Source organism: Moschus berezovskii, chromosome 9 (assembly GCF_049115385.1).
Source record: "Moschus berezovskii isolate FMDL1 chromosome 9, NW_MosBer_1.0, whole genome shotgun sequence".
Classification (NCBI taxonomy): Eukaryota; Metazoa; Chordata; class Mammalia; order Artiodactyla; family Moschidae; genus Moschus; species Moschus berezovskii.
Window position 1 is genome coordinate 28,523,637 of NC_142468.1, and position 26,366 is coordinate 28,550,002.

Genomic DNA, 26,366 nt, shown 5'->3' on the forward strand with positions numbered 1-26,366 from the left:
TATGCAGAAGTCTGTTATCTTTCTATATACCAATAATGACCTATAAGAATGAGAAAATTTTCCTATTTAAGATCCTATCAAAAAGAATAAAATACCTAGGAATAAAATTAACCAAGGTGGTGAAAGAACTGAACTCTGAAAACAACAAAACACTTATGAAAGAAACTGAATATGATAGAAGTAAATTTAAAGATAGCCCATTCTCTTGGATTGCAAGAATTAATATTGTTAAAATTGTCATTCTACCCAAAGCAATCTACAGATTTAATGTAATCCCTATCCAAATATCCATTAAAAATTTCACAGAACTAGAACGAATAGTCCTAAAATTAATATGGAACCACAGAAGATTCTTAATTGCCAAAGCTATATTGAGAAACAAGGACAAAGCTATAAGTATCAGACTATTTTCAATCTGTATTACGGCCTCCCTGTAATATAGGCTGTTTGTTTTCAGACTGTGTTACAAAGATATAATAATCAAGACAGTATGATTCTGCCGCAAAACAGACATATAGATCAATAGAATAAATAGAGAGCTTAGAAATTAACCCACACACATATGGTCAATTAATCTTAGACAAAGGAGACAAGAATATACAAAGCAGAAAAGGCTGTCTAAAGAGGTGGTGCCAGGAAAACATGACAGTTAAAAGAATGAGATAAGATCATTTCTTCATGCTATTTACAAAAATAAATTCGAAATGGACTAAAGACCTAAATGTAAGACTAGAAACCACAAAACTCCTAGAAGAAAACAGGCAGAATGCTTCTAGACATAATACATATTTTTTGGATCTTTCTCCTAATGTAAAGGAAACAAAAACAAAGCTAAACAAATGGACCCTAATTAACCTTAAAAGCTTTTACACAGCAAAACAAATTGACAAAACGAAATGACAACACACTCAATGGGAGAAAATATTTACAAATGATATGGCTGGAAAGGAGTTAATATCCAAAATATATAAATAGCTCACATTTTAGTGAGGAGTGAAAGTCGCTCAGCCATGTCTGAGTCTTTGCATCTCCATGGATTATACAGTTCATGGAATTCTCCAGGCCAGAATACTGGCCTTTCCCTTCTCCAGAAAATCTTCCCAACCCAGGAACTGAACCCAGGTCTTCTGCATTGCAGGCAGATTCTTTACCAGCTGAGACACAAGGGAAGTCCAAGAATACTGGAGTGGGTAGCCTATCCATTTTCCAGCAGATCTTCCTGACCCAGGAATTAAACCAGGGTCTTCTGCATTACAGGAGGATTCTTTACCAACTGAGATATCAGGGAAGCCTGCATATCTGAGAGTATTATATAAATGAATTACACTTCAGTAAAAAATAGTAAGCATTGCCGTATAATTATTGCAGGCTTCTCAGGTGGCTCTAGTGATAAAGAAACTGCCTGCCAATGCAGGAGATGTAACAGACACTGGTTTGATCCCTGGGTTGAGAAGATCCCTGGAGGAGAGCAAGGCAACCCGTTCCCACATTCTTGCCTGGAGAATTCCATGGACAGAGGAGCCTGGAGGGCTACACTCCATGGGGTTGCAAAGAGTCAAACACAACTGAAGCGACTTAGCATGCACACGTGTAATTATTGAAACTAGTTTGATGTAGTCAGTTTTCATGATGATCATGGTATCCGCTGAAAGCTACTGAAATCTTTCCAATATCTTGCTATAATTTGATAAGGTTAAAAAATGTTCTCTTCTCTGTGTCAACTTATCTTACTAGTTGAGCATTAATTCTAATAATGATTCAGTCAATTCATTGTATTACCTGGAATTCCTCCTTCAAAATGCCAACATCTCTAAGAGGGTTTGTTTATCAAATAGTTTTCAATATTTATCACTTAACATCAAGTAATTAATGAAATTAATTTCTAGCAAGATAGTTGGCATGGTTCGGGTACTAGGTGAAATGGGACATGGATTAAGTGAATACTGGGAAAGAGAAAATATCTGGTTCATAACTGATGCCTGGAGGGTGCTTTCTTTTATGGGTCATTGCAAAAGAGCATCCAGGGAAACCTGAAGCTATTATGAGACAGCTGGAAGGAGAATAAAACTTCGAAATTGGAGGCCTGATGATCAGCTTCACTTTGTTAAGCCACTTGGAGTGATTTCAAGTGTTTTAACAGGCTATGTGATACATATACAATAATATTTTGGTGGAACATTTTCCTTCCATGTCTTAAATTTAATTTGTTAAAGGTAGACTTTAGTAAATAGAAATAGAAATGGAAATGATGGTTGAACTGCTTATGTGGCTTTAATGGTTACCAAAATGCATTCTTATATAAGTATTCTAAACTACATAGTCTAAGGCTAATGATTACTTGCAAAGATTTATAAAAGAAAGATAACTAGGAAAAATAAATGTTTGATGTCAACATGAATGGGCACAAAAATTCTAAAAAATATAAATTGTTATAAGAGGGTGAATGGCTGCAGCCTAAGGTGAATGGCTGTGACCTAAGGAGCAAACAAAATGAAGTGACTGAGAACATAATTTATTCAGAGAACTGGATATCATCATCTGATCTGTTATTCTGTGAAACTTATAAGAGTATAGATAAAATTACAATTAATTAGTTCAATACAGATTCTGTTTGACTCTGCCAGTTGTTCCATGAGAAATAAACTATACTTAATTTATATACTTGGTATAAGTTCATTTGTGAATTTTTGTAAACTATGAAAAGGATATGATGATCATTAGTTTTCTTTCAAAGGCTATGATTTTGGAGAATTAAGGTTTAACAGTTTTCCTTTGGAAGTAGTGAGTACTACTTGAGAACAGAGATTATGTTTTATCCTTAGTGACTATTGTAGTAGAGGCATATAATGGATGTTCAGTAAATATCCATGGAACTAAACAATGCATGAATGAAGTCTGGGATTAAGTTATATGACATTATTCAATCATTTAAACTTTGTTTCTTTTTGAAAGCATTCATTCATGACTTCAGTGTTTATATTATAAAAATAATGGATGTTTTTGAGTATTAAATTATATTCAATAAAATAAAATTTATTTTTCCTAAACATGCTTTAGACTCTGATGTGTATCATAAGGCACTAGCTACTCTCCTCTCTCAGGTTTACCAATCAATTGAGAATCAATTATTCATAATACTGTTTATTAGAACATTAGTGTTGCATAACTAATCAAAATTAGTGACTTAAAACAAGAACAGCCATTTATTTCACTCACAAATCTATAATTTGTGCAGGGCTAGGAAGGCATGACTTATTTCTGGCACATATGTTATCGCTGGGTTTGCTTGAGTGGGTCTAAAAAATTCACTTCTTAGTTGACTCAGCCACATACATGGCTAGTAAGCTGATGTTGTCAAGCTATGTGCTACATACAGAATCATAGATTGATAGGACATTTTCCTTCCCATCTTAACTATCATTATTAAATATCAATATAAATAGAAGGGGAAGTGATGGTTGAATCATTCACCCTGCCTTAAGTGTTATCAAAAATGTCTTCTTATATCCATATATATATATATTTTTTTTTAAGATGGAAGAAAGGTTTATTTTTTTTCCATTTTCCCTAAATGATTTTTTAAAATTTTTTTATTGGATGCTAATTATTTTACAATATTATATTGGTTGGTTTTGCCATACATTGACATGAATCTGCCCCGGGTGTACATGAGTTTCCCTTCCTGAATTGTTCAGCCTAAGGCCAGTGTTTAGCTGGGAGCTCAGCCAAGACTCTTAGCCAGGGGCCTTGATTTCTCTCTATGTGGACCTTTCCAGAAGAATATTCAGGCTCCTTCACAACACAGAAACTATATTCTAGTTATTTTAGCAGGTATTTTAGTAGTGAGGAATTTGAAATTTCTAGTTTCTTAAGGCATGAGCCCAGATATTGGCATGTGATTATAGTTAACATAGTCCATTAGTAAAATAGTTAATAGAGTATGCCTAGATTCAAGGGAAAGGAAAAAAGACCCTGGCTGTCTGTGGAAGGAGTGTCAGAAAATTATAGCCATCTTTAATCTAACATAATTCTCTTTAAAATAATCCCCTTGTGGTGAATCAGAAAACTATAAGACTTTTTAGGGAAGACATTTACCAGTATATATGTCAGAATTACCAAGTCTTTAAATAAGGATGTGAAAGTGAAAGTCACTCAGTCACGTCCAACTCTTTGTGATCCCATGGACTATACAGTCCATGGAATTCTCCAGTCCAGAATACTGGAGTGGGTAGCCTTTCCCTCCTTGAGGGGATCTTCCCAATCCAGGGATCGAGCCCAGGTCTTCCATATTGCAGGCGGATTCTTTACCAGCTGAGCCACAAGGGAATCACTTAAATATGATAAGCTAGTAAAACTGGGCTTGTCTTAAATTGTCTTATTCTTAAAAGGCTACAGGAGAGCATATAAAAAGAGGCTTAACAAATTTTAACTGGTCAATCAAATTATTAGTAGTAAAGTAGGAAAATTACCTCTGTGGCATCCCATTCAAAGTATAAAATTATATAATAGTCCCCTACAAAACTTGTCAGGCCAAGCAAGAGCATTCGTGTTTGATAAATGACAATCAGTTCAGTTCAGTTGCTCAGTTGTGTCCGACTCTTGATGAATGACAATAGGCCTCCCCAATTCATTTACTGTCTTAATATGGCCAGGACATATATCACCTTAGTTTCTCAACATTTTATTCTCTCACATACATTAATAATGTGTACTTCTGTGTTTTTGTGTCACCAGTAGTGAAACTTTGATTTGAAAAAAAGAATGTTTCTGAAAAAAATGTTTCCTAGGTTTTTGGTGTGTCAGTTTACTGAAAGAAAATGTTCCAGGAACTGATCTTTGTTCTGGAAATACAGCAGTGAGCAAAAAAGAAAGGACAAGGCCCAGGCTCGTACTTAACGGATTTTGCATTTCTAATTGGGAAGGTAGATATCAACAGATAAATATGTCATATAAATTAAAGCAGTGATGAATAAGTTTAGGAACAAAGACATAATACGGGATGGAGACTGATGCTGAAGAAAGGGGATGTTTTTTCTGCCGAGTGGAAGTCAATTGTTTGGAAGCTATTTCCATGATGATGATGATGATGATATATACATAACATTTCATGGATGCTTACTCCCTATTGGACTCTTTTAAAATTATTTTGTGAGTTATCTTATTTAGCACAACTCCTTTGTAAAGAGTCTAGAGTAACTGTAAAGTTGTAAGAGAGGAAATAGAATCCTTGAGAGCTCTAGTAACTGGTCCAAAGACACATAGCTAGTCAGTGGGAAAGCATGTACTCTTACAAGGAGACAAGGATGCTGGTAGAGGTGGTGAGAAGAAATTGAATTGAGGCTCTGTTTTGAAGGTAGAGCCAATAGGATTTGATAATGGAGTAGATTAGAAGAATCAAGGAGTGAACTGAAGAAAGACTCTGTAGCTTTAGTCTGAGCAAATAGGTGTGGCTTTGCAATTTAATGAGATGAAAAATGCACTTGGTTGTTGAGAAGGTAGTGTTAAGTGAGTTCTCTTTTGAACATGTTAGATTTGAATGGCATTAGACATTCAATAATATCTGTGTATCTGTAATTTAAGAGAGAGGTTATTACTTTGGGAGTTGGCAGCATAGAGCTAGCTTCTGTTGAGATTGATTTCTTTCATTGTCGGGTATCATGTTCCAGGATCACTTTCCTTAAGGATGTACTCATTTATCCTGTGAACATAAACTGTAGTGGGAAGCAGTATTGTTGCTTGCCATGGAATGTCATACTTGCTGTCACCATATTTTATGAAATGTGCACTAATCTTAAATGTTGAAAATATTTTTAAAGAAGTGATTTCTCTTTAAAAAAAATATATATATATATTGCATAGATTTGTCCAGATGATAAAACTTGTATAAAGTTGTATACCCCAAAAATGACTACATGTAATATACTAGTCAAATATAATGTCTACTTGTTTTTGTTGTTCAGTCGCTAAGTCATGTCCGACTCTTTGTGACCCCATTGACTGTAGCCCTCCGGTTCTGTCCATGGGATTCTCCAGGCAAGAATATTGGAGTGGGTTGCTATTTCCTCCTCCAGGTGGTCTTCCCGACCCAGGGATGGAACTTGCATCTCTTACATCTCCTGCATTGGCAGGCAGATTCTTACAGTTCTGGAGAATGTCATAACTGAGAGAGCTACATATGGGTGTATGTGAGCTTTCTGCTGATTTTTATAACATTTCAAAGTAAAAAATTTCATACGTAATTATGTATTATATATGTATGTATAATTATGTATATATTATATATTTTACAAATATGTATGTACAAATATACATACATATTTATACATATAAATTACATATATTATATATACATATATGCATACACATAATTATATATATAGTTGAATGTCTTACCTTAAATTATGACCTTGATTAGTCTTACTCAGTGTAGAACACCAAACTCACGTGAAAGCTGGAGGCAGAAGATATCTTTGTAATATACCCAGCTTAATGGGATGTTGATTATATCCTTCATTTATTAATGCTGAAAACTGCAAATACATTGACAGTTTTATTCATATTTCAGTGCTTAAGCTATTCATATGACTAGAATGTGTGCATATTTAATGTACGCCAGAAGATGAAATGTGTGGTAATTTGTTTAACTAAAAGGCAGTAGTAAGACACTTTGGCAAATACAGCATATTACAAGCATCTTAGGGAGCCAAACAAGTTGAACATGTCAAAATAACAGTTCTGTAATATTCATTGACATCTTAAAATAGCTGGGGGCTATTGAAAAGCATGACTATAGCATTATTTAATTAACCTGTAAAAAGCTCATTATTTTAAAAACATAAATTCTCTTCATGTCACTTTCTTGGAAATTCAAAATTCCATATTTGTTATGTGATTCTTCTACCATTAGTTTGTTCACATTATTTCTGTGCTTGTCTTTCTTAATATCAACAATGAGGAATAGAGTTTTAAGTCTGTGATTACCTCTCCTTTTTTGTTGCTTTTAGATATAAATATTCAACTATTTAAAGATCTTGTTGAGAAGTGTCAGCATTATATTCTTCCTACTTCAGTTCAGTTCAGTTCAGTCGCTCAGTCGTCTCCAACTCTTTGTGACCCCATGAATCACAGCACGCCAGGCCTCCCTGTCCATCACCAACTCCCGGAGTTCACTCAAACTCATGTCCATCAAGTCGGTGATGCCATCCAGCCATCTCATTCTCTGTCGTCCCCATCTCCTCCCACCCCCAATCCCTCCTAGCATCAGAGTCTTTTTCAGTGAGTCAACTCGTTGCATGAGGTGGCCAAAGTATTGGAGTTTCAGCTTTAGTATCAGTCCTTCCAGTGAACACCCAGGATTGATTTCCTTTCTAATGGACTGGTTGGATCTCCTTGCAGTCCAAGGGGCTCTCAAGAGTCTTCTCTAGCACCATAGTTCAAAAGCATCAATTCTTCGGTGATCTGCTTTCTTCAGAGTCCAACTCTCACATCCATACATGACCACGGGAAAATCCATAACCTTGACTAGACGGACCTTTGTTGGCACAGAAATGTCTCTGCTTTTTAATATGCTATCTAGGTTGGTCATAACTTTCCTTCCAAGGAGTAAGCGTCTTTTAATTTTCTGGCTGCAATCAGCATCTGCAGTGATTTTGGAGCCCCCAAAAATAAAGTCTGACATTGTTTCCACTGTTTCCCCATCTATTTGCCATGAAGTGATGGGACCAGATTCCATGATCTTCATTTTCTGAACGCTGAGCTTCAAGCCAACCTTTCACTCTCCTCTTTCACTTTCATCAAGAGGCTTTTGAGTTCCTCTTCACTTTCTGCCATAAGGGTGGTGTCATCTGCATATCTGAGGTTATTGATATTTCTCCCAGCAATCTTGATTCCAGCTTGTGCTTCTTCCAGCCCAGCGTTCCTCATGATGTACTCTGCATATAAGTTAAATAAGCAAGGTGACAATATACAACCTTGACGTACTCCTTTTCCTATTTGGAACCAGTCTGTTGTTCCATGTCTAGTTCTAACTGTTGCTTCCTGACCTGCATACAGGTTTCTCAAGAGGCAGGTCAGGTGGTCTGGTATTCCCATCTCTTTCAGAATTTTCCACAGTTTGTTGTGATCCACACAGTCAAAGGCTTTGGCATAGTCAATGAAGCAGAAATAGGTGTTTTTCTGAAACTCTCTTGCTTTCTCCATGATCCAGCGGATATTGGCAATTTGATCTCTGGTGCCTCTGCCTTTTCTAAAACCTGCTTGAACATCTGGAAGTTCACGGTTCACATATAGCTGAAGCCTGGGTTGGAGAATTTTGAGCATGACTTTACTAGCGTATGAGATGAGTGCAATTGTGCGGTAGTTTGAGCATTGCCTTTCTTTGGGATTGGAATGAAGTCTGACCTTTTTCAGTCCTGTGGCCACTGCTGAGTTTTCCAAATTTGCTGGCATATTGAGTGCAGCAGTTTCACAGCATCATCTTTCAGGATTTGAAATAGCTCAACTGGAATTCCATCACCTCCACTAGCTTTGTTCTTCCTACTTAGTTTTAACAAAATATTGCCTATCTTAAAAATTGTTCTGTGCTGACACCAACATCCCAAAATAATAGCAAAAACCCCATAAAAACCAAAAAAAAAAAAAAATCCCTAAAAAGTGACTATTAAAAGAACAAAAGTAACTGCTTGTAAAATCATAACTTCCTATCATGAAATTTTAATTTGTTATGCTCAAAGAGCCACTGTTCTTAAAGAAAACAAATGCTTTTCTGAAAACAGATTGAGGATCTTAAGTTGCTTTATTGGTTTGATGTTATACTCTTTCCATCAAGTGGGATTTGATTGATGAAACTGAGAAATGAAACAGTTCGTACTTTTTGTTCAGAGGAATTATTTTTTCAATTTCTTAGAGGAACAAGAATGGAAGTGATCATTGTCTGATATTCTACTTATTTGTGAAATGCTTTTGGAATGAGTATGGTTATTAAACATAGTGTTTACTGAATATTAAAGGGAATAAAATACTGCCTTCTTTTCAAAAGAGCTTACTGTTAAGGGATAAAACTAAAGGGACAGGATAGGTTAGGAGTGGTGTGTGATTGAAGATGTGTTGATTTGGCTCTGAACTCAACTGCTTTTATTTATTTTTTTCAACTGCTTTTAAAAGCTTTTTCAAGATAAGGTCAACATTAGTAACCTGATAGATCTGGAGAAAGAGGAGTTGGTAAATTATTGGTTGATGGAGGAAGTAGCAATCAGGGGCATTAAAACACCTTATACTTTTCTTTAGCTACTGTAGATAGATAACAGTGGTTTGCAGGTTACAAGTTACTTTATTCTTAATTAAAATAATGAAGTAAAAAAAATCCTTACAGTATTGGATTACTGACATAAATTTAATAAGTGGAAATTATAGGCACTCCCAAAGTTTTATTTTAGCTGTTAATTCCAATCCGGTTTCTTCCTAGAATCTTCTAGAAATGAAACACCTTGATTTGTCTTCTCATCTTATATTTTTAATATTCTGTCAAAAATATTGATAAGCAGGGAAATATTCCAAAAGCTGGAAGAAGCATGCAATGAGAATGAGCATATATTTCTAAACTGAATCATCAATTCCTCAAAATTTTAAATTGATTAAGCTTCATTCAGGAAGACAGGGCTGGAGGATAATTTTGCTAAGAGGCAAATCATAAACTTGGATCATCTAATTCTTCATGAAATCTATCAATCACCATCATGTTTTACCAAATTGACTAGCTGGTGGTCACTTGTCACTCATAAAATCATGTTTATCATGCTAAAGATAAAATTTACTGAGTGAACACCGAATTCTAGGCACTCTTCTTATGGGGTTATCATGCACAATCCTGAAAAGTTTAGTAAGGTATCTCTGTCAGACAATTTATTGATCTGGCCAGTATTGGTATCATTTATTTTCACTTGGGATATTTGTTTTATTTTCATCATTTCTTCTTTTTCAGCTCTTCTTTATGCAACTATTTTTGGAAATGTTACCACAATTTTCCAGCAAATGTATGCCAACACCAACCGATACCATGAGATGCTGAATAATGTACGGGACTTTCTGAAACTCTATCAGGTCCCCAAAGGCCTTAGTGAACGAGTCATGGATTATATTGTCTCAACATGGTCCATGTCAAAAGGCATTGACACTGAAAAGGTATGGATTATTATAACCGTTTTTGTTACTTATTTTATGTTTCAATAGGATCTTCAGATGCATGTAACTTTGTCACTCACATATTACTTGTATATTATTGTTATTCTATATTTTACAAGCAAATATCAGTTAATCATATTACTTAGCACTTAGAAGTTAGAAAGCAGACAACCATTAATCATCAATTATTACTAGTAGTCATCACACTTAATTTAGGGATTGTGGTTCATGAAAACAACTAATTATTTCATTTGCCTAAAACACTCTCATTACTACGCAGAATAATTTTCCAAATTCCTCAAAAATGCTAACAGTTTTGCCATTTCTCCTGCTAGATTTTATTCCTGATTTCTCTTTTGACACTTTGCTCATTTAAAATTTAGAAACATCCTTGCTTATAACTAAAAGGTTGTATGTCTTCTATTTTACCCTCTACTTAAATTCCTCTTCTCTCACTTCTATGTTTTATAATGCAACTTAAAATTATTTGTTTTTCCCATTTCCTTAAAAAATTATGAAATGAATACCACCTCTGTAATCCACTTGACATTCCTAATTTCTTTCTTGTCTTTTCATGGAATCTCTAAATTTTTCCCATCTGACTTATACCAGGGTGAAAGAAGAAATCAAAGTCTTCTCATGATAAATAAAGTCAAATAAAAAAGTCCTCATTTCCTATACCCAGCTGATTCACATCAAATATAGAGAATGACAAGTGGGGCTTGCATATAAGAATTTTAGAGAAAACTAATCTTGAGCTATTTTACTTTATAAGCATTGATGAAGGCTTTATTTTTCGGTACTGATTTTTTGACATAGGGTAATCAATACATTTTTGACATATGGTAATCAGCACATAACTTGGTCAACAAAAGTCCATATAGTCAAAGCTCTAGTTTTTCCAGTAGTCATGTATGGATGTGAGAGCTGGACCATAAAGAAGGCTGAGTGCTGAAGAATTGATGTTTTTGAACTTTGGTGTTGGAGAAGACTCTTGTGAGTCCCTTGGACAGCAAGAAGATCCAACCAGTCCATCCTGAAGGAGATCAGTCCAGAATATTCATTGGAAGGACTGATGCTGAAGCTCCAATACTTTGGCCAGCTGATGGGAAGAACTGACTCATTAGAAAAGACCCTGATGGCTGGGAAAGATTGAAGGCAGGAAGAGAAGGGGATGACAGAGGACGAGATGGTTGGATGGCATCACTGACTCAATGGGCATGAGTTTCAGCAAGCTCCAGGAGATGGTGAAGGACAGAGAGGCCTGGCATGCTGCAGTCCATGGGGTCGCAAAGAGTTGGACATGACTGAGCGAATGAACAACAGCAAATCAGCACATAATCATCCTTGCCATTTCTCACAAATTTTGTGGTTTTACTCATAGGAGGTTGACATAGTATTTCTTTCAGGCCTTCTCAACAAGCACCTTTCAGTGTCATGGTGAAAGAACCAACGAACAAAGTAGATGTTTAGTTAGGAGAATTTCATGAAGTAAGTAGGAAGTTTTAAGCCAGAACAGGTGTTGTTAGGGGCAGAAAGGCTGAGGGGAGTTGAAGGGAATGGACTTGAAAAGTAAGAGTTGAAGGAGGGAAGCCTGCAGAGAGTGCAAATGAGATTCTGGAGGATAGCTGTGTGGAAGAATTATGAAAGAGGGCGATATTTGCTCATTTTTCCACAGTTTGCAAGATGCAATTAAATGGCCCCTTAATGTGGAATATGTGACCGCAGAGGGGAAAAGGACAAATTGCATATCTGTGGAATATGATTAATGTGTGCCTGAACCGATATAAGGTTATTAGTGAGGGAATCAAAGACTTCCTCAGAGGTGCATGTGAGAATCAGTGTTTAAATTGCCAAATGCAGGATATTCTTTGAAGTCTACTCTCAGTGAAACTGAGCTCAGAGGCAACCATCTACCTTGTCAATCAGTATCTTGGTCAGAAACTTTTCTTTCCAGAAAATTCAGTGGGGTCTTATGGTAGCTGACAGAAAATATCAGTAAAATGTTAGAATGATAGCTCTTTACATAAACCCTGAGCCTATGCCACAGATCTGGTACAGATCTGATCTTTGAGTTCCTTTCTCTTTCTCTGAATTCCCAGATGCTAGGTTAGTTCAACGATGAAATCAACAGATTCTCACAAGCTTCCCCTCTATTACCTACTCACCTGTCTGCTTCATGATACAGTTAGGGTAATACACTGGCATCAGGTGTGTATGGAAGTGCATCCACAATGTAGTTCTTAGTATGGACATTTTTTTGGCTGTTTGCTATTCACTATTTGTGAATGTACTTCTGATTGGTAGAATATTCATGGAAAATGGAGTGTTAGGGAAAAAAGATGAAGTTAATATTAAAATTGAAATAAAATTTGTATTCACATGAAACTATTTTTAAAGAGATAAGTAAAAATATTAAAATGAATTCAGTTCAGTCGCTCAGTCATGTCCAACTCTTTGTGGCCCCATGAACCGCAGCACGCCAGGCCTCCCTGTCCATCACCAACTCCCAGAGTCCACCCAAATCCATGTCCATTGTGTCAGTGATACCATCCAACCATCTCATCCTCTGTCGTCCCATCTCCTCCTGCCCTCAATCTTTCCCAGCATCAGGGCCTTTTCAAATGAGTCAGCTCTCTGCATCAGGTGGCCAAAGTATTGGAGTTTCAGCTTCAACATCAGTCCCTTCAGTGAATCAGTTCAGTTCAGTTCAGTCGCTCAGTCGTGTCTGACTCTCCGCGACCCCATGAATCACAGCACGCCAGGCCTCCCTGTCCAAACCCAGGACTAATCTCCTTTAGGATGGACTGGTTCGATCTCCTTGCAGTCCAAGGGATTGTCAAGAGTCTTCTCCAACACTGCAGTTCAAAAGCATCAATTCTTCTGTGCTCAACTTTCTTTATAGTCCAGCTCTCACATCCACACATGACTACTGGAAAAACCATAGCCTTAACTAGACGGACCTTTGTTGGCAAAGTAATACTGGATTTATTTATTTCTGACTTCCACTGTATAGTCATAAGGGATTTGATTTCGGTCATACCTGAATGGTCTAGTGGTTTTCTTCACTTTCTTCAATTTCAGTCTGAATTTGACAATAAGGAGTTCATGATCTGAGCCACAGTCAGCTCCCGGTCTTGTTTTTGCTGGCTGTATTGAGCTTCTCCATCTTTGGTTGCAAAGAATATAATCAATCTGATTTCGGTGTTGACCATCTGGTGATGTCCATGTGTAGAGTCTTCTCCTGTGTTGTTGGAAGAGGGTGTTTGCTATGACCAGTGCGTTCTCTTGGCAGAACTCTGTTAGCTGTTGCCCTGCTTCATTTTGTACTCTAAGGCCAAATTTGTCTGTTACTCCAGGGGTTTCTTGACTTCCTACTTTTGCATTCCAGTCCCCTATAATGAATTAGCTGTTGGATAAAACAAAATCATGGATGTGCCTTATAACTGAATAAGAAATCCTTAGAGTAGTTTTTGACTAGTAAGAGAAGGAGATTTAAAGAACTGTGGCAAATATGAAAGTTTTCGTGTAAATTAGTGCAATAGAATACATAAATTAAGTGATAAATAAATTCCACTAGAGGTTTTACAACCTTTCACACCAAAGCCATGGAAACAAAGAGGTAAAGCATTTGCAACAAATATCACAGGTGAAAGATTAACTGCCGTAATATGTAAAGTGACTTTACAGAGAAATAGGAAAAATTAGAATGTATGGGGATAATAAGATTAAGCTTATTATCCCCATATATTTTTTTGTTTGCATAGATAACTTATAGAAGGCAAAAATACAAATTACTAATAAACATACAAAATGTCTTCCTTTCACTTGTAATGAATAAATACCGAAGGAACAAGAGATCGTTAAAGATAATTACCTAATATTAACATAGACTGTAGTGACTGATACTATTATGTTATTCTGGTCTATATGTAATTTAGTCAGGCACTTTTGAAAGCAGTTTGACCAAGAAAATATACAAAATTTGGAGTTATTCTAGACGTCAGTCATTATGCCTCTTCCCTCTTCTGTCTAGAAATATCTCCTTCAGTGATATCATACAATCTGATGACTGTAATAATATATGCTAACACCACCCTAGTGTACTTAGTCATCCTGGACTTATTCTCTGATCCACAGATTCCCCTATTCGACTGCCCACTCATATCCAATGAAGTTGTCCAGAACTGAACTCCTAATCATCTTCCATAAACCAACTCCACTGACATTCTTCCCCAGTGCAGTTAATGGAAACTCCACCCCTCAGTTGTTTAGGACAAGCCTCCTACATTGAAACTTCCACCAAAATCCTGTTGGCTCCATCTCTATTTCTCACCACCTTCATTGCTATTGCTTGGTTAAAGTCGCTCTCTTTTGTCCTATGCGAGTTATTTTGTAGCCAAGTAATTGATCTGTGCATCCTACCCTGTCCCTTTATAAATTATTTTCAAAACAGCAACCAGTAAGTTTATTTGGCTTTCTTAATGAAGCTTTCTATCTTTTCTGTTTCTCTCTTGTCTTTCTTTTCATCTTATTTATCTAATCCATCCATCCATCCATTCATCTGTGTATCTATCTGTTATATAATTCATCTTTACTTTTGATAATAGGAATGACATTGGTTGAGCCTGTTAAAAAAGGATAGAAAAAAGAAAATGAAAGTTTGATGACAGTAATCACATATATCTTATAGTTGTGGAAATAATCTTAGAAATATGGATTTACTTGAAGATAGCTTTAGTAAACAGCACCTGGTTTTTAAGAGTTATGCTGTTTGATACTGGGCTTCTCTGGTGGCTCAGATCTTAAAAAAATCTGACTGCAATTCAGGAGACCCAGGTTTGATCCCTGTGTCAGGAAGATCCCCTAGAGAAGGGAATGGCTACTACCCACTTCAGTATTATTTATTTGAACAAAAATAATTGTGAAACAAAATCTTTGTTCTGATGCTTCTCTTGTTAGTTTTAAAACAGCTATATTTTTTTCCAGCTGCTGGTGCTATAGAATTTAATGATGCATTGCCACTAATTAGAGAAAACCTTCACCCCAATTACTGATTTCATTCTACCGCTTCCACATATTTAGTTTTATAGATTTTTTTGAATTCAGCTTTAAACCCACAAGCAAATTAATCACTGTGATTTAATTCAGTCTTAACTTGTCTTTTGTGAATAATGCTTTCTCTAATATAAGTTGTGGCATTAAGATCAGTACTGATGTGAAGTTGTAGCATTTTTATCATGAAAGGTTGTGTTAGGAAATTTAAAAATATACAACAGTATCTAGATTAATTTCATTTGGTTGAAAGTATTTTATTGACTACTAATTACTATAGTTGCTTCAGTTTCTTTTAAAATTCAAGAACCAAAATCCATCCTCTGGCCTTTGCTACTTGATAACATTCTGTGCACTTAAAAGACAAGAGAAATGGGTGGAATAAGAGGATTTAAAAGGGAAAGAGCAAATTATGGTGGGGGGGGGATAGAAATGATAGTTAAACCTAAAATAATCTATCCGACAGTTAGAGGTAACTTTACTGAGAAATAATTTAAATGACATAAATACCTAGAGAGTTTATTTTCAGCTTTAGGACTATATGAAAAAGCATACAACTTGTATTATGTGGGGACCACATTTTCTCATAATACTGGATTTATTTTCTGCTTGTTTTGTAGAATAAAGTTTAAAACCTTACCATTTTTTATTTTCCACTGTCTTACCACATTTTTTTTCTAATATATTCTTTGACAAATCTCAATAAGAAAAAAGTTCTTTGGTCTTCATTTCTTGTTTCATGTGTTTTGTAATAAGCATGAAGTATCAGTAGGCAGAACCCATTATATGAAAAGTTCTGGCAGAATTATGCACAACATTCAGGCAGATTTATGCCTTTAGAATATAAAGAAATTGATTTTGAATATGTTAAAATCTTGGGTTATTTTTAAAGCATATCTATCACAGAAGCACTTTATTTCTTCCAAATATAGTAGGAAATATATATTTTTTCTACAAATTAACTTTCTTTTAATTTGTTTATTTTTATACGTTTTTCAATTTAGAAAAGCCTGTCTGAATATTTCTTTGTATTCCTAAATGTGAAAAACAGGGAGGACATTCTTATATATTCATGGTGTCATTATCTTGGTTCAATATTTAAATTATTTAAATACTTCAAGACATTACTATAGCAATGCATAGCTGAACCCGAGTGAAGGCACTAGCTTTCTAAGAAGAGCCTCACCTGGTTAAAGAGGCCATGTAAGCATACACATGTGAAGATAGTTAAACAAAACTGAATTGATCTTAAGATGAATTAATGGGACTTTTGCATTTGGGGCAAGGGAGGTAATAATCATCCCAATATAGTCCATGATATTCATATTATAGCCAAAATATTGTGTTTAGCTGAATATTTTAAAGAAATATTATCAAATGACAGTACACTTATGAGAGATAATCATGGTAACATAAATTTCTGGGAATCTTGTTATAAGATGAATAGTTAAAAGAAATATGAATACTTAGTTTGGCTAATTACAGATTTTAGAAAGAGGTATGATGGGTAACCTGAGATATTTGAAGTATTTAAAGATGCAGTGCTCTGTCTGCATCAGGCAGAAATTAACTCCCTGCCAGTAAAGGATATGGAGAGAACATAGTGCAAAGTGAATTTTGATGCTGGTTTTAGAAAATGCAGAGGAACCAGAGATCAAATTGCCAACATCTGCTGGATCATGGAAAAAGCAAGAGAGTTCCAGAAAAACATCTATTTCTGCTTCATTGACTATGCCAAAGCCTTTGACTGTGTGGATCACAATAAACGGTGGAAAATTCTGAAAGAGATGGGAACACCAGACCGACTGACCTGCCTCTTAAGAAACCTGTATGCAGGTCAGGAAGCAACAGTTAGAACTGGACATGGAGCAACAGACTGATTCCAAATAGGAAAAGGAGTATGTCAAGGTTGTATATTGTCACCCTGCTTATTTAACTTATATGCAGGGTACATCATGAGGAATGCTGGGCTGGAAGAAGCACAGGCTGGAATCAAGATTGCCGGGAGAAATATCAATAACCTCATATATGCAGATGACACCACCCTTATGGCAGAAAGTGAAGAGGAACTCAAAAGCCTCTTGATGAAAGTGAAAGAGGAGAGTGAAAAAGTTGGCTTGAAGCTCAACTTTCAGAAAACAAAGATCATGACATCTGGTCCCATCACTTCATGGGAAATAGATGGAGAAACAGTGGAAAGAGTGTCAGACTTTATTTTTTGGGCTCCAAAATCACTGCAGATGGTGATTGCAGCTGTGAAATTAAAAGACGCTTACTCCTTGGAAGGAAAGTTATGACCAATCTAGATAGCATATTAAAAAGCAGAGACATTTCTTTGCCAACCAAGGTCCGTCTAGTCAAGGCTATGGTTTATCTAGTGGTCATGTATGGATGTGAGAGTTGGACTGTGAAGAAAGCTGATCGCCGAAGAATTGATGCTTTTGAACTGTGGTGTTGGAGAAGACTCTTGAGAGTCCCTTGGACTGCAAGGAGATCCAACCAGTCCATTCTAAAGGAGATCAATCCTGGGTGTTCATTGGAGGGACTGATGCTAAAGCTGAAGCTCCAATACTCTGGCCACCTCATGCGACGAGTTGACTCACTGGAAAAGACCCTGATGCTGGGAGGGATTGGGGGCAGGAGGAGACAGGGACGACAGAGAATGAGATGGCTGGATGGCATCCCCGACTCGATGGAGATGAGTTTGAGTGAACTCTGGGAGTTGGTGATGGACATGGAAACCTGGCTGTGATTCATGGGGTTGCAAAGAGTCGGACACGACTGAGTGACTGAACTGAACTGTACTGAACTGACACTAAAATTACATGCTAATTGTATCTGAATGATTTAGAGTACTATTAAATATCATAGCCATTTTACAATTCAAAAACATATTCAGAGATCCTTTATTGAATGTTATAAAATACAATAATGAATCAATAATTATTTCTCAACAATTTTTATTATTACGTCTAATGGCTGTAGTTTTACACATGAAACTAACTGGTTTTTCTAGTGTGGCATAACAAACACCATCTTAAAAATAATTTTGAGGATTCAGAATATCTGATGGGGCTAAGCCAGGCAGGTCCATGGGACAACTAGCATTTTTTTCTTATGGTTTTTAAATAAGCTGCTTGTTGAGCAAAAGAGACTTTGGGTAGTCTATTATTTTAGGAAACAACACTTCAGCCTGTTGTGTGAAAGTAACATGCTCCAAATAACTGAAAACTATGACTTTTCTATCTATACCTTAACATGGCAAGGAAACTTAATTATTGTCGTGTGTGCATGTGCTTCTCAGTTGTTTCCTTTTGAAAAATTACAGGGTAAGCATTCACACTTTTCTAGCTGACCTGAAGGCATTATCTGAAAAGGTAGGCTTTATCTAAAACCTCAATTATATTTTTCCTTTAATGAATCAGGAGTTAAACAAAATAACATTCAAGGGTTTATTAGAAATATTGTAAGTAGATAGGAATTTTAAGTAATATTTTCTGTGATAGTAATTTGAAACATCAAGTTATATTTGATGTGTCATGGCTTTTGAAATATTTTAAGAGTGCTCCAATGCCAGCTTTATTTTATTGTTAGATAATATAATTAGTAGTAAATTTTGTATGTGTCAGGTAGTAGGCAGTATTATTTTCCTCCAGGAAGGGTAGGGAGATGTTGTATAACAGGTTAAAACAAGAGTGGCTCAAATCATTCTCTAAGAATGTTAAGTTCACTTTTTATGTATCATGTTGAAATTACCTTAGTGCATTAGAGTGGGCTAGTTTGTATTTCATTTTCTCAACGTTCTTGTCCTAGCCTCTCAGGAAGGGACTAAGGAATCATTTGATAGCTATAGTCCAGGAATGAGAAGGAGTTGTTCATGTAAGACCACTGATGATTTGCTCAGTAGCCTGGATTTATCTTGATATCAGAATTGCTTTCGATGCTTTTATGAAGCTCACATCCACAACAGAGATTACTATCACTTATTTGGTTAGAGTATGAAAAGTGTGCACATAGGGCTTGCATGAGATAAGCAATAATATACAATATCAAATAATTTCATATATTGTGGTTACTTTTGATTTCTTCCTTTACCAATCATAAACTATAAGAATTAGGTTATTCATGGCACCATTTTTAATCATAGTCTTTGCTTGTTATTCACTGCATACTGTTGTCTTTAAATATAGATGAAAATAGAACCTCAGTTGGAGGACAATTTGGATGAATAAAATATTTCTATATACATACACCATGAATGAAAATAAATATATTTTGGACTTTGGTGAAAAAAATCAAATAATGAATCCATGAATGTTGTAGGTGGTGTTACAGTATGAGTAGGTGTTTGTAAACAACTTATTATTTTGTACTAAGCCACCTTGATTGCTCTGTTCTTAAACTCTCTAAACTTACTACAGCAAATCTGTAGAAATGTCCATCAAAATACTTATTTTATGAATGATATTATACTGTTTCCTACAATTTTTGCAGTGTATTAGATAAAGGTAGGATTGTTTAAATGGTTGGATTTTATAAAATAAGCTTTAAAAAAAGCTTCCACTTCTGTTATTTCTGTTGTTGTTGATACTGTTGTTCAATCGCTCAGTCATATCCAGCTATTTGTGACACGATGGACTGCAGCATGCCAGGCGGCCCTGTCTTTCGCCATTCACTGAGCTTGCTCAAATTCATGTCAACTGAGTAGGGGATGCCATCCAACCATCTCATCCTCTGTCATCCCCTTCTCCTCTTGCCTTCAATCTTTCCTAGCAACAGGGTCTTTACTGAGTTGGCTCTTTGCATCAGGTGGCCAAAGTATTGGAGCTTCAGCTTCAGCATCAGTCCTTCTAATGAATATTCAGGGTTGATTTTTTAGGATGGACTGGGTTGATCTTGTTGAAGTTCAAGGGACTCAAGAGTCTTCTCCAACACCACAGTTCAAAAGCATCAATTCTTCAGGCTTCTTTATGGTCCAACTCTCACATCCATACATGACCACTGGAAAAACCATAGCTTTGACTGTATTGACCTTTATGAAAAAAGTAGTCTTTGCTTTTTAATACACTGTCTAGGTCTTTCAGACCTTTTCTTCCAAGGAGCAAGTGTCTTTTAATTTCATGGCTACAGTTACCATCCACAGTGCTTTTGAAGCCCAAGAAAATAATCTGTCACTGTTTCTATCATTTTCCCATCTATTTGCCATAAGGTGATGGGACCGGATTCCATGATCTTCATTTTCTGAATGTTGAATTTTAAGCCAGCCCTTTGACTTTCCACTTTCACCTTCATCAAGGGGCTCTTTACTTCCTCTTTGCTCTCTGCAATTAGGATGATATCATCTGCATATCTGATGTAATTGACATTTCTCCCAGCAATCTTGATTCCAGCTTGTGCTTCATCCAGCTTGGCATTTTGCATGATGTGCTCTGCATATAAGTTAAATAAGCAGAGTGACAAAATACAGCCTTGATGTATTTTGTTCCAGTTTGGAACAAGTCCATCTTTCCATGTCTGGTTGTATCTGTTGCTTCTTGAGCTGCATACAGGTTTCTCAGGAGGCAGGTAAGGTTGTCAGGTATTCCCATCTCTTTAAGAATTTTGAGTGCAGCACTTTAACAGCATGATCTTTTAGAATTTGAAATAACTCAGCTGGAATTCCACCACCTCTACTTGCTTTGTGGTGCTTCCTAAGGCCCACTTGACTTCACACTCCAGGATATCTGTTTTATTTTTTATTTCAGGACCTGTGACTTTCCACACTTCATCCACTTTCCCATCTCTTTCCTGGTTTTTATGATAATGACTAAAAAAATGCCTATTTTTTAGCTCAGGCTGGTAGTTTTTTATTTTGGTCATTCATAGTCTATGAAGTATGAAAAGCTACTTTTAGCTTCTTTATTAGTAGTGCTAGATAACCATGATCAGCCCTGTCTGGCATAGCAGAAGGCAGCAAGAGGGTGGAGCAAATTGAGTAAATACATTACAAGAGAATGAATATTTGTTATTTAAGAAAGAAATTCCTCTAGTTGTTCACTGACAATTGCCTGAGATGCTGCTTCATTCCCTCCTCTGTGCATGTTCCTAGAGTTAAGGAGAGAGACATATTGCCATGCAATTTAGCATCTTTCTCTAAATTTTCCTTCTTTTGGGTATTGATCTGTTTTGAGACCTTTCAACATTTTCTTCTTTTCCTATATTAACATACTTTCTTATTTCTTTATATCTCAAACTTCCTTTTGGAAGATTTCATTTCCCTGATTTCTCCTGGGCTATCTCCAAGACATAGAAGACATCAATTAAGGAAGCATCAATGTTATGGTAGAATTTACAAAAAGGAAAATGGCTATCTTTTAAAATTTACTTCCACATCAAAGGGAAACATGATTTTACATTCTCCAAGATAGATCATATGATAGTTCACAAAAGTTTCAGTAAATTAAAGAAGATTGAAATCACATCAAGCATATATCCTGACCATAATACTTTGAGACTAGATATCAACTACAAGATAAAATGCTAAAAATACACAAACACAGGAAGTCTAAACAATATGTTACTAATCAAGTGAATCATGTAGAATTCAAAGAAGAAATAAAAAAAATACCCTGAGACAAATTAAATGAGTCCATAGCAATCTAAAGTCTATGGGATATAGGAAAGGCAGTGGTAAAAGGGAAGTATATAGCAATACAAGCCTACTTCAGGAGACAAGAAAAATCTTAAAGAAGGCAATGGCAACCCACTCCAGTACTCTTGCCTGGAAAATCCCATGGATGGAGGAGCCTGGTAGACTGCAGTCCATGGGGTCGTGAAGAGTCGGACATGGCTGAGCAACTTCACTTTCATGCATTGGAGAAGGAAATGGCCACCCACTCCAGTTCTTGCCTGGAGAATCCCAGGGACGGGAGCCTGGTGGGCTGCCATCTATGGGGTCACACAGAGTCGGACATGACTGAAGTGACTTAGCAGCAGGAACCTTATACTAGTAAAAGAAGAAAAAACAAACCCCAAAGTTAGTAGAAGAAAAGAAGTCATAAAGATTAGAGCAGGAAAAATTAGAGACTGAAAAACATTTTTTTTAGTAAATGAAAAGCTGGTTTTTTGAAAAGATAAGCAAAACTGGTAAACCTTTAGCCAGTCATAACAAGAAACAAAGTAAGAGGGCCTGAATCAATAAAATCAGTAATGAAAAGTAAGTCACACCCAACATCACAGAAACATAAAGGGTCATAGGAGGTTACTACAAATAATTATATGCCAATAAAGTGGACACCTTAGAGGAAATGGACAATTTCCTACAAATGTGCAATCTTTCAAGACTGAACCAGGAGGAACTAGAACATACGAACAGGCAAATTTCCAGTAATGAAACTGAATCAGTAATAAAATTCCCAGCAAACAAAATTCCAGGACTAAATGACTTCAGTGGTTAATTCTACCAAATATTTAGAGAATGTTCAGGTGTTAATCTATCCTTTTCAAACTATTTCAGAAATTTGCAGAGGAAGGAATGCTTTCAAATTCATTCTATGAATGAATTCAATGAATTCATCCTATGAATCAAATTCAACCCTAAACCACATTCAACAGTATATAAAAAGGATCATACACCACAATCAAGTGGAATTTATCCTATAGATGCCAGGATGGTTCAGCTTTCACAGATCAAATGATGTGATCTATCACATTAAAAATTTAAAGAATAAAAAGTCATACGATGATAGTCTCTATAGATGTAGAAAAAACTTGTGAATTCAACATCCATTTATGAAAAAACTCCAAAAAGTTGGTACAGAAGAAACAAACCTCAAATATTAAGGGTCATTATGATAACCCCAAAGCTACATTCATACTGAATGGTAAAAAGCTGAAAACATTTATACTAAAATCAGCAATAAGACAAGGGTGCTCACTTTCTCCACTTTTATTCAACATACTATTGAAAATTCTGGCCACAGTCACCAGGCAGGAAAAAGAAATTATATGAATACAAATCAGAAAAGAGATAAAATTGTCACTATTTGCAGATGACATGATACTATACATAAAAAATCCTAAAGATACCTGCAAAAAAATACTATACCTCATCAATGAATTTGGTGACGTTGCAGAATACACAATTAATATACAAATATCTGTTACATCTCTATTCACTAACAACAAACTTGGACAGCAAGGCAATCAAACCAGTCAATCCTAAAGGAAATCAGCCCTGAATATTCATTGGAAGGACTGATGCTAAAGCTGAAGCTGTAATACTTTGGCCACCTGATGCAAAGAACTGACTTATTGGAAAAGACCATGATGCTGGAAAAGATTGAAGGTGGGAAGAGAAGGGGACGACAGAGGATGAGATGGTTGGATGGCATCTCTGACTCAGGGGGCATGAGTTTGAGCAATCTTTGTAAAATGGTGAAGAACAGGGAAGCCTGGCATGTTGCAGTCCACAGGGTCACAAAGAGTTGGACATGACTGGGTGACTGAACAACAACAACAAACTATCAGAAAGAAAAAATAAGAAAACAATCCTATCAAAAAGGACAAAATACCTAGGAATAAAGCTAGCTAAGCAGATGAAAGATTTGTACTTGGAAAATTTTAAGATACTGATGAAAGAAATTGAAGATGACTCAAACAGATGGAAACATATACTATGTTCATGAATTGGAAGAATTAATGTTGCTAATATGACCATACCATCCAAAGCAATACACAGATTCAGTGCTGCTGCTGCTGCTGCTGCTAAGTCACTTCAGTCGTGTCCGACTCTGTGTGACCCCATAGACGGGAAGCCCACCAGGCTCCCCCATCCCTGGGATTCTCCAGGCAAGAACACTGGAGCGGGTTGCCATTTCCTTCTCCAATGTGTGAAAGTGAAAAGTGAAAGTGAAGTCGCTCAGTCGTGTCTGACCCATAGCGACCCCACAGATTCAGTGCAGTTCCTATCAAAATACCAAGGGTTGTTTTTTTTCACAGAACTAGACCAAATAATCTCAAAAATTTGTATGGAAACACAGAAGACCCAGTAGACAAAACAATCTTGGGTAAGGAGACCAGAGCTGAAAGTATCACACTCCTTGAATTCAGACTAAACTACAGAGCTACAGTAATCAAAATAGTATTGTACTGGCACAAAAACAGACACAGAAATCAATGGAATAGAACAGAGAGCTTAGAAATAACCCCACACACCTATAATAGGTTAATCTACAACAAAGGAGGCAAGAATACACAATGGATGATCTAGAGGGGTGGAGTTGGGGGGTAGGAGGGAGGCACAAGAGGAAGAGGATATATATATGTATATCTGGCTGATTCACAGTATTGTACACCAGAAACCAATACAGCATTGTAAAGTAATTATATTCCAATAAAAATAAAGTGAACTCATAAGCAGTAAAAAACTTAAAAATAATATATAATGGGAAAAGACAGTCTTCAATAAGCGATGCTGGGGAAACTGGTCAGTCACATGTAAAAGAATGAAGTTAGAACATTTCCTCACACCATGTTAAAAAATGCTCAAAACGGTTTAAAGATCTATAAGACTGGAAACCATAAAACTCCTAGAAGAAAACATAGGCAGAAAACTCTTTGATATAAGTTGTAGCAATATTCTTATTGGATCTGTCTCCTAAGGCAAATGAAACAGCAAATATTAACAAATGGGGCCTAATTAAACCTAAAAATTTTTACATACAAAAGGAAAACATCAATAAAATGAAAAAATAATCTACTGAATGGAAATATTTGCAAATGATATGGCTGTTAAGAAATAACCCAAAATATATTAATAGCCTATACAGTTTAATATAAAAATATAAAACAACTTGATTAAAAAGTATATGAAGATCTGAATATACATTTTTCCAGAGAAGACGTGTATGTGGCCAACAGGCACATGCAAAGAGGCTCAGCATTGCTAATCATTCAGTTCAGTTCAGTTCAGTCACTCAGTCATGTCCGGCTCTTTGTGACCCCATGAATCACAGCATGCCAGGCCTCCCTGTCCATCACCAACTCCCGAGAAATGCAAATCAAAACAGCAATGAGATATCAGCTCATACCCATCAGAATGGCTGTTATCAAAAAGACCAGAAATAAAAAAAGTTGCCAAGGTTGTAGAGAAAAGTGAAGCCTGATAGACTGTTGGTGGGAATGGAAATTGATACAGACACTATAAAAAACAGTGTGGAGGTTCCTCAACAAACTAAACATAGAACTGCTACTAATATATAATTTAGCAATTGTTCTCCAGGGTACATATCCAAAGAAAAGAAAAACACTTAATTTGTAAAGATACGTGTGCCTCAGTGTTTATAACAGCACTACTTACTGCAGCCAAGGTATGGAAGTAATCTGAATGTTCATCAGCATGTGAATGAATAAAGATGACATGCCATACACATACACAAACACACACACACAATGGAATACTACTCAGCCATAAAAAGATTGAAGTTTTGCCATTTGTAGCAACTTGGGGGTAGCTGGAGGATATTGCACTTAGTGAAGTAAGTCAGATAGAAAGAGACAAGTACTGTATGTTTTCACTTTATATATGCAACCCCCAAAATAAAGCAAATGAATATAACAAACAGACTCACAGAGAGGAAACTACTTTTACTGGTGGGGAGAGGGAAGGCTGGAGGGGAAACATAGTGATAGAAGATTAAGAGGTATAAACTGCTGCTGCTGCTAGGTCACTTCAGTCGTGTCCGACTCTGTGCGACCCCATAGACGGAAGCCCACCAGGCTCCCCCGTCCCTGGGATTCTCCAGGCAAGAACACTGGAGTGGGTTGCCATTTCCTTCTCCAATGTGTGAAAGTGAAAAGTGAAAGTGAAGTCGCTTAGTCGTGTCCGACTCTTAGTGACCCCATGGACCACAGCCCACCAGGCTCCTCCGTCCATGGGATTCTCCAGGCAAGAGTACTGGAGTGGGGTACCATTGCCTTCTCCGATAAACTACTATGCATAAAATAAATAACCTACAAGGATGTATTATACAGCACAGGGAATATAGTCAGTATTTGATAATAACTTTAAATTGAGTATAATCTATAAAAATTTTGAATCACTATGTTACGCACCTGAAACAATTATGATATTGTAAATCAAGTTGATAGAA

The 26,366-nt window shown here is 36.3% G+C and overlaps 1 protein-coding gene across 1 annotated transcript in view; it reads left to right on the forward strand.

Annotated features, from left to right (window-relative positions):
• The window catches only part of KCNH5 (potassium voltage-gated channel subfamily H member 5), a 390,609-nt gene that overhangs the window by 222,050 nt on the left and 142,193 nt on the right, over positions 1-26,366 (forward strand). Inside the window, exon 8 of the mRNA XM_055436081.2 lies at positions 9,980-10,179. Within this exon, the coding sequence (XP_055292056.2) occupies positions 9,980-10,179 (200 nt within the window). The remainder of the gene's footprint in view (positions 1-9,979; positions 10,180-26,366) is intronic.